At 49.4% G+C, this 9,494-nt stretch overlaps 1 protein-coding gene across 1 annotated transcript; it reads right to left on the bottom strand.

Moving 5' to 3' along the window:
* Nucleotides 1-2,076: 2,076 nt before the first annotated feature.
* Nucleotides 2,077-6,449, bottom strand: BCDIN3D (BCDIN3 domain containing RNA methyltransferase). The gene is made up of 2 exons (XM_066567659.1): nt 6,264-6,449; nt 2,077-4,019 (listed from the first exon to the last, which is right to left on the bottom strand). The coding sequence occupies exons 1-2, from the start codon at nt 6,447-6,449 to the stop codon at nt 3,423-3,425; spliced, it is 783 nt and encodes a 260-aa protein (XP_066423756.1). The 3' UTR covers nt 2,077-3,422.
* Between the last annotated feature and the right edge of the window lie 3,045 nt (nt 6,450-9,494).

Here is a 9,494-nt window from a genome sequence, read left to right as displayed (position 1 = left end):
GGACAGCAGGAGCTGAAAGGAAAATCAAAGTGATCTTTCCTCCTCTTTGCTGAAGGACTGACTCCATGCTGAGCTCTGCAGTCTCCTGGGATCACAGAACCCTGGAATTGCTCAGCTGGAAAAGCCCTCAGATGACCGAGTCCAACCATCAACACAGCACCACCCTGCTCATCCCTGACCATGTCCCCAGGTGCCACATCCACACTTTTCTTGGACATTCCCAGGGATGGGGACTCCCCACTGCCCTGAGCAGCCCCTTCCAGTGCTTTACAACCCTTTCCAGGAAGGAATTCTCTCAATATCCATCCCAAACTTCCCCTGGTGCAACTCGAGGCCGTTTTTCCCTTGTTCCCTGGTAGCAGATCCCAAATCCCCCCTGGCTCCCCCAGGGCTCTGTCAGGGAATTGAGGAGAGGGAGAGGGTCCCTCCTAAGCCTCCTTTTCTCCAGGCTGAGCACAGGGACTCGTTTTGATTATTCTGAGCTGTATTTGTGGCAAACTCAAAGGATTTGGCTGTGCCAAAGCCAAGCAGAGGCAATTCTGGAGCTGGGCCACTCCTGAGCCTTATCAGCAATTCCAAAGTCCAGGAATGAGAGATAAGGAACCACTGTGCAGTTACAGACACACCACGCATGGACAGCATGGAAAAGCCGGAAAAAGAGGAAGTATAAACTCCACAGAAATAAAATAGGAACTATCAACTCCATAAAAATGAAATAGGAATTATGGACTCCACAAAAATTAAATAGGAATTATCGACTCCAACCCACACTCAAAGAGCAGCCCAGGAGGATTCCCCAGGCACATCCTGGGGGGATTCCCAGTAAATAAGGAAATAAGGAACATGAACCAGGGTCTCTGGGAAGGAGAAGATCCTTCCAGCCAGGTGCAGGGACAACAATTTGGGAGGCACCTTCCTAGCAACTCTTCCTAGAATTTTTCACAGGGAAGCACGAAAATCCCGAAAGGAAAAAGAAAGGCAGAAATTCTTCCCCCTTTATCTGGGAGCAGGGACAGAGCTGGCCTTAGTTCAGAAACGTTTCAAAGGTGAAAGAAAACAGCACCAAATATTGACACAAGGGAAGGGAAACATTCCAGGGGGGGAAGGGTGTGGGATGCATGATCCTCCAGTGCCCCCAGCTGGGAAAGAGCAGCTGAGCAGGAGCAAAGGGAGGAAAACAGGCTAGGAGTGACAGCCCAGAGTCAGCAGAGCTGCCCCAGAGCTCCTGGAATGCCAGGGAGCTGCTCAGTTCCCAAAGGGATTCACGTGCTGGAGGAGCTGCAGGATCCCTGGGAAGCTGCATTTATGGGAAGGACCTCAAAGTTTTCCTGCAATCCTGCTCAGCATCCCAAAACCCCCGGGATCATGGAATGGTTTGGGTGGGAAGGGACCTTAAAATCCATCCCATCCCATCCCATGGGCAGGGACACCTTCCACTCTCCCAGGCTGCTCCAAGCCCTGTCCAGCCTGGCCTGGGACACTTCCAGATCCAGGGTCAGCCCCAGCTGCTCTGGGAAATCCATTCCAGCCCTGACCACCCTCACAGGGGGGAACTCCTGCCCAATATCCCATCCATCCCTGCCCTCCTGCAGTGGGAAGCCATTCCCTGGGTCCTGTCCCTCCATCCCTTCTTCCCAGTCCCTCTCCAGCTCTCCTGGAGCCCCTTTATGCACCAGAAGGGGCTCCAAGGTTTCCCTTCCCTTCCTTTCCTTTCCCTTCCCTTCCCTTCCCTTCCCTTCCCTTCCCTTCCCTTCCCTTCCCTTCCCTTCCCTCACTCTCTCCACAGAAGGGAACAAGGAATTCCCAGGAAGGACAAGGACAAATCCATCCGGGTGTTCCCCTGCTCACCTGGGCAGCAGCAGTGACACTCGAGCACCACCTCCTGGAGGTGCCACCTCCTTCCCTCTGGAATGGAGCTCACCTGGAACAAGGCTCGGGACACCCCTGGCCTTCCCTCGCTCCCACTGCAGCAAGGCAAGGTGGAAGTACAATAGAATTACCAGCTCAGGTCCCTGGCACCCCTCAGGTGCTGAAAGGGATGGCAATAAAAAGGGGATTAAAAACCCCAACACGGAATTTGGGATAAAATTCAGTGATTTTTATTCCAAGGATTTCATTCCCAAGATCACTCACCGTTAGGGATGAACCCCTGCCTGGGAGAGCTCAGCCTGGGCTGCTGGGGCCAGGGAGGGAATTGTCCTGCAGGTGCCTCAGCCCAGCCCTGGGGGAGTTTTGGGTGCACTTTGGGAAAAGGTTCCTCATCCAGAGGGGAACAGCTCCCCAGGGAATGGTGACAGCCCCAGCTGGGATTGTGGGATCAGTGGGATTTTTGGGGTGTCCTGGGCCAAGAGCTGGAGCTGGTCCCTTCCAATTCAGGGTACTCACAAGGGATCCTTGTGGGTCCCTTTCAACTCTGATTATTCCATAATTCTGGAGGTCAGGGAGAGCTTGGACAACACTCTCAGGCACTGGCTGGGATTTTGGGATGTCCTGTGCGGGGCCAGGACTTGGACTTGATGATCCAGGTGGGTTCCTTGGAACTCTGGATGTTCCATGACTCTGTGATCCTCACAGGTCCCTTTTAGCTCTGGATATTCCATGATTCTGGAGGTCTAGGAATGTCTGGACAACTTGGGCATCAGGATTTTGGGATTAGTGGGATTTTTTGGGATGTCTTGTGCAGGGCCAGGAGCTAGACTGGAGGATCCTTGTGAGGCTGTTCCAATCAGGACATTCCACATTCCCTAGGGGATGTTCCCTGGTATTCCAGGAACAGCAGTCTGTCCTGGCAGGGTGGGTTTCAGGTGGGATCAATAATTCACCTTTGCTGGGCCAGGTGAGGCCACACCTGGATCCAGGGCAGGCCTCTGAGGGACTGGAATTCCAGGGGATATTCTTGATACACGTGGAAAGCACATGTAGGAACTTGGATTCCAAGAGCACTTCCTTGAACAACCTCCCACCCCACAAAATTGGTGCTCCCTGAGCACCTGGAGTGGATCCCCCCTGTGGCAGCAGCTCTGTGGCCACAGAGAGAGGCACAACCTTCCCAGGCATGGTTCTGGGGAAGGCTGTGAGAAGATCAGAGAAAAGAATGAGAAACAATTCTTATCTCCACTTGCTGCACCTGGTGTCGTGAACATGTGGAATGGTTTGGGTGGGAAGGGACCTTAAAATCCATCCCATCCTATCCAATCCCATCCCCAGGGACACTTCCACTCTCCCAGGCTGCTCCATGTGGAATGTGTTGTGGAGATTAGTTTATCAAAGGGTGCTTTCCTCATTAACTGTCCCAACAAATCAGTCCCAGCCATTCCATGCCCTGGACTCGCACGGGAAGCCAAGGCCTGGTCCCAGCAGGGATTCAGGAATTGCCAGCTCTGCCTCGTGCCCGTGAAGCCAGGGCTGCGTGAGGCCGCTCCTCAGTCAGAGCCCCGGGGACGGGCAGTGGTGGATCTGAAGAGCAGCAGGCTCCTGTCCCAGGAGGTGCTCCCGAAGGAGCAGACGAGCTCCATGGCGCACTCCTGGGTCAGGATGCGGGTGATGCTCTCGGCCATGTCCCCGTTGATCCGCAGCGATCGGAAATGCTCGAAGTCGTCCCGGCCCAGCCTGCGCAGCCGGCGCGCGGCCGCCCGGTAGCACCTCCAGGGCTGGGGCTCCACCAGCAGGAAGGTGCAGAGCGAGGCCAGCAGGGCCAGGAACTCCAGCAGGCCCCTGTCGCCGTGGTTCAGGTGGATCCACATGGTCACGGACATGCAGAAGCCGATGTCGAAGGAGGAGCGGCCGAAGCGCTGCAGGAAGGAGCTCAGGAAGGGCTCCCTGGCCCCCGAGTCCATGATGTCCAGGCTGGCAAAGGAGATGGAGGCAGGGAAGGGGCTGCTCTGCTGGGCCCTCCGGATCAGCTCGGGGTCGATGTCACAGCACAGCAGCTTCAGCTCCTTGTCGGCTCCTGGTGGCTCTGGGCTGGAACTGCTGTCCTGGAGGCCCAGCAGGTGCTGGTACAGAGCCACGCTGAGCTCCTGCAGGAGGAAAACAGGGATTCAGGGAGCTCCCCAGAGCTGCCTCTCGTGGGTGTCCAAAGGAAAATCTGACCAAGATCTGTCCTGGGAGCCCTGAGCACCTGGAGTGGATCCCCCGTGGGGCAGCAGCTCTGTGGCCACAGAGAGAGGCACAACCTTCCCAGGCATGGGAAAGGCTGTGAGAAGCTCAGAGAACAGAATAAGAAACAATTCTTATCTTCACTCGCTGTACCTGGTGGTGTGAACATGTGCAATATGTTGTGGAGATTTGTTTACCAAAGGGTGGTTTCTTAATTAACCAATGGTGATGGTGTTTTAATTAGAGGACCAGTTAGGTCCACCTGTAGTGAAGTAGGGTATAAAAAAGCAATGGGTTTCTTAATAAAGAAATAAATGAAACTATAAAGAAATGAAAATAGAAATAAATGAATATATAAAGAAATGGATCTTTAACCTTCTGTGAATGCATGGAGTCTGTGTAACTTATTACAGTTATTATTACAGGGGACCCCACCTGTGCTGAGGGCCACACAGCACAGAGGGCCTGCTCCAGAAACCAGGGAATCCTGGAATGCTCTGGGCTGGAGGAACCCAGCTCACCCCCTCCAGCCCTGCCATGGGACACCTTCCACAACAGCAGGTGGATCCAAGCCCCTGGAATGTCCAGGTCCCCCAGCCTGGAATCTCTTTCCACAGTGCACACTGGTGGAAAGTGAATTAATCCTTAATTAAAGGAGATCCCATGGAGCTCCTGGAGCTGCAGGCACAGGACAGGCTGGGAATGTCCTCTGGTGGTGACAGGTGCTTCTCACTGACCTGCTCCACCAGCTCACCCGGAATGGGACCTGGAATTGTCCCTTTGGTAATGCCTCAGGGGAATTCCAACCCCCAGGAGCAGCAGCACTGTCCCAGCAGGGTGGGATCAATAATTCACCTTGGCTGGGCCAGGTGAGGCCACACCTGGATCCAGGGCAGGACTGGAATGTGTGTGGAGCTGGGAATGGAGCTGGGAAAGGGCTGGAGCAGCAGCCAGAGCTGGAAACCCCTGAGGGAGCTGGGCTCTCATGTGGGACCTCCTCACTCTCCAACCCAGACAGGAGGTGCTGCAGGAGGGGTGGGATCTGTTCCCAGGAGCAGAATGAGAGGAAGCAGATCCAGGGGAGGTTTAGGTTCCATTTTAGGGAAAATTCCTCATGGAAAGGGCTGGGTAGGGGAGGAATCCCCATTCCCAGAGGGAATTACAGACCCAGGACAACGTTTCTTCCCAGTCTGCCCCACTCCTCCCAGCATCCCATGGAGGTGACTGTCCCAGTGTTCCCAGTTCTCCCACACGCTGGGCACTGCCGGCCCCAGTGCTCCCCATCCCTCCCAGTGCTCCCAGCACTCCCCACCAGTGCCCCCCATCTCTCCCAGTGCTCCCAGCACTCCCCACCAGTGCCCCCCACCTCTCCCAGTGCTCCCAGCACTCCCCACCAGTGCCCCCCATCCCTCCCAGTGTTCCCAGTACTCCCCATCAGTGCTCCCCATCTCTCCCAGTGCTCCCAGCACCCCCCACCAGTGCCCCCCCACCATTCCCATCTGCCTCCCTGGGCTCCTCCACCTCTCCCAGCCCCTGCCTTTCCCTGCGCTCCCAGTTTGTCCCATTGCCCTCCCTCGTTCCCCACCAGTGTTCCCAGTCTGCCCCACCCCAGACCAGTGCCTCATCCCCAGCCTTCTCCATGGTTACACTGGGAGTGCCCAGGACCCCACAGGCTGCAGCTGAGAGAGATTTTAAAGCAGAAGAAAATGAAAGTTCCCAGTTAAAGGGGAGTTTAAGAGGAGGGGAAGTTCAGGTTAAGGGCTCTGGTGCAGGTTTAGGGTTGACACAGCAACTGGATTGTCCCCCAGTGCCCCCCAGTCTGTCCCAGTGCCAATTCGTGTCCCCCAGCAGTGTGTCCCAGTGCCAATTCGTGCCCCCTAGCAGTGCCCCCCAGTGTGTCCCAGTGCCAATTCGTGCCCCCTAGCAGTGCCGTCCCAGTGCCCCCAGTACCAGGGGACTGCCAGTCTGCCCCAGTGTCCCCAGTGCCCCCACCAGTGCCTCCCAGTATGCCCCAGTACCCTACACCAGTCTGTACCACCGCCCCCCAGGACCTCACGCCAGGACTTCCCAGTCTGTCCAAGTGTCCCCAACACCCCAAACTGGGGTGTCGCCCGCACCTCGTCCCCCCGAGGTGCCCCAAACCCGCCTGCGTGTGGCCCCCTCACCCCGGAGTTGCAGCCCACATCGAGCCCCAGGAGCGGGCGGGTGGCCGCGGGGAAGAGGCTGCGCAGGAGCCCTTGGGGCAGGAGGCTGATGCGGCCCTCGGGCGGGTGGAACCGGGAATAATTCGGAAAGTTCCCGTAGGGAGCCGCGCCGGGCTCGCGGCCGCTGCGGCTGATGGGCGCCGCCATCTTGGCACCGCTCCCCGCGCCGGGCGGGAACCGCAACCGGAGAGAAACGTTCCGGGGCAGAAACGTTCCGGGGCAGGGACAAGGGACAGGGGACAGGGGACAGGGACAGGGACAAGGGACAGGGACAGGGAAAAGGACAGGGACAGGGAAAAGGACAGGGACAGGGGACAGGGACAAGGGACAGGGGACAGGGGCAGGGACAAGGGACAGGGACAGGGAAAAGGACAGGGACAGGGACAGGGGACAGGGGCAGGGACAGGGCCACCAGGGCAGCCACAGCCCCTTGGAGGGGAAGAGTCTTTAGACATTTTGTGTAAAGAACCCTGTGAAAAGCGCCCATCACTTGTTTTTAAAATTTTAAAAGTTTAATAGTTATTAAATTGTTATAAAAATAGTAAGACAATTAGAGTCATAATAATTTGAACAATTTGGATTTGGACAATTTGAGACAATAAAAACAAAGAGTTACAGATGTCCTGGTACCTTTTCTGGGCAACATGAGCCCCCAAAAGGCCCCATGTTAACAGAGGATTAACCCTTAAAAGCAATACCGTGCTGCATATTCATACAGCTCATCCATGATGCATAAATTCCATTCAAACACAGGATTGTGTCTGGGCAGTGTCAGCTTCTTCCTCTGAGTCCTGACGGCGTCATCCTGCCCGAACAAGGCAGGAAGAAGTTCATTTCTTTCTGATAATGGAGCAATAAATTCTCTTTCTCTGAAAGATTCAGGTGTCCTATGGCTGCTATCTCAGTGCGAGTCCTTTCTTTAGGAGAAAAGTATCCCACATAGCAGAGTTTCTATTTTAACATTTTGTTATAACCTAAAACTATATTTAACACAGTACTTAAGAGAATTAATACAGCATCACTTTCTAACACAACACATACAATATTCATTTGAATATTTGCAAAAAGCCAATCATAAAATACACATTTTTCACAACCCTGTGAAAAATGACCAGATAATATTGGCTTTTGCATTTAGGTATTAGCCTATGCTTATTGTTAGTGATTATAACTATTTAGAAATAGAATCAATTATCACTCCTTTCAGTGCCTGTTGGTGTAATATAATCTATCAGTTTAAGTATGCTCTGATTTGCACCTGTGTGTAATGAATATAACGTCTGTGTATCATTATGGAAATAACAGTGTGATGAATGTGCTGTGTTATAGGCCTTAGCAAAACATAAGATGCTGTAAAAAATGTGTATTTTATGATTGGCTTTTTGCAAATATTCAAATGAATATTGTATGTGTTGTGTTAGAAAGTGATGCTGTATTAATTCTCTTAAGTAGTGTGTTAAATATAGTTTTAGGTTATAACAAAATGTTAAAATAGAACCTATGCTATGTAAGATACTTTTTTCCTAAAGAAAGGACTTGCAGAGAGATAGCAGCCACAGGACACCTGAATCTTTCAGAGAAAGAGAATTTATTGCTCCATTATCAGAAAGAAATGAACTTCTTCCTGCCTCGTTCGGGCAGGATGATGCCGTCAGGATTCAGAGGAAGAAGCTGACACTGCCCAGACAGAATCCTGTGTTTGAATGGAATTTATGCATCATAGATGAGATGTATGAATATGCAACAGGCTGTTGCTTTTAAGGGTTAATCTGGGTCCTTTTTTGGGCTTATTTTGCCCAGAAAGAGGCACCAGGACTGTCTGTAACTCTTTGTTTTTATTGTCTCAAATTGTCCTAATCCAAATTGTCCAAATTATTATTACTCTAATTGTCTTACTATTTTTATAACCATTTTATTCCTATTAAACTTTTAAAATTTTAAAAACAAGCGATGGGCGTTTTTCACAATAACCGTGACACCAACTAGAGCACTGGAGGACAATTAGAGAATAGCACGCTAAAATTAAGGAGGACATACGAAATCCTTATCAGAGAATGTAAAACAGCAGGATGGAGACACAAGAAGAAATAAAATATATTGACCTGACACCCAGGATGTCATGCAGATAAACCAGAGTGTGAAGTAGTCAAACAAAGGAGTTCCCAAAACATCAGAAAGTTCAAAAGAACGTTTGAATAATGCATGAAACACATGAATATGCATTTACCTCAGCAATGTAACAGTATAAAGATAACACTGTCTGTGTACACCGGAGTGTTCTTTGGCTGTTGGTCAGGAGCACCCCAGCGCTGGAAATTTTGTCCTTTATATTGTTATTGTTATTGTTATTGTTATTGTTATTGTTATTGTTATTGTTATTGTTATTGTTATTGTTATTGTTATTTACTTTCATTATTTTATTTTATTTTATTTTATTTTATTTTATTTTATTTTATTTTATTTTATTTTATTTTATTTTATTTTATTTTAATGTTTAAACTTTTAAAAACCCTAAGCAGTGAATTCTGTTTTTCACAGCCCTGTCTGGCCCTGCCAGGCTGCAGAGGGACGGTGACAGCCACCCTGTGTCCCCTTTGAATGCTCACCCTGCATTGCCATGGCAGTGGTCTCAGGCCTTGGCAGGGTTCAGGGGTTTAAATGACACATACATGTTAAATAATTAATATAAAAATCACATTTTATCACATAAAACATATTAATTTTGTTCAAATAAATAGTGTGTAAAGGCTACTTATGTCAGCATTATTGAAAGAATATTGGAATAATACTAACTGATGTTATAAAATAAATACTGTATAAATATACTGTATATAATATTATATAATAATATATAGTACAATATAGTAATATAATAATAAATTAAATAGTAATATAGTAATAAATTAAATAATAATAAAATAGCTATTTATAAATAAAAATAAAAATAAAGTAATAAAAATAAATAAAAATAGAATTAATAAAATAATGAAATAAAAATATAAAATATAAAATAATATGTAAATTTAAAAATAAATAAAAATAATTATAAATAAAAACAAAATTTTATAAATATAAAATAATAAAATAATAAAGTAATATAATAATATACCATATACACATCAATAACAAATAAAAGTTATTTAAATCACAATTAAACACCTGGTTACACTGGGGATGCCCAGGACCCCACAG

The sequence above is a fragment of the Molothrus aeneus genome, chromosome 30 (genome assembly GCF_037042795.1).
Source record: "Molothrus aeneus isolate 106 chromosome 30, BPBGC_Maene_1.0, whole genome shotgun sequence".
Lineage (NCBI taxonomy): Eukaryota > Metazoa > Chordata > Aves > Passeriformes > Icteridae > Molothrus > Molothrus aeneus.
This window is presented reverse-complemented; position numbering and strand designations above follow the sequence as displayed.

Coding starts and splice junctions, on each gene's coding strand:
- BCDIN3D (XM_066567659.1), bottom strand. CDS start 6,449: ATGGCGGCGCCCATCAGCCGCAGCGGCCGCGAGCCCGGCGCGGCTCCC. Junction 4,020..6,263: donor ATGTGGGCTGCAACTCCGGG/GTGAGGGGGCCA, acceptor TTCCTCCTGCAG/GAGCTCAGCGTGGCTCTGTA.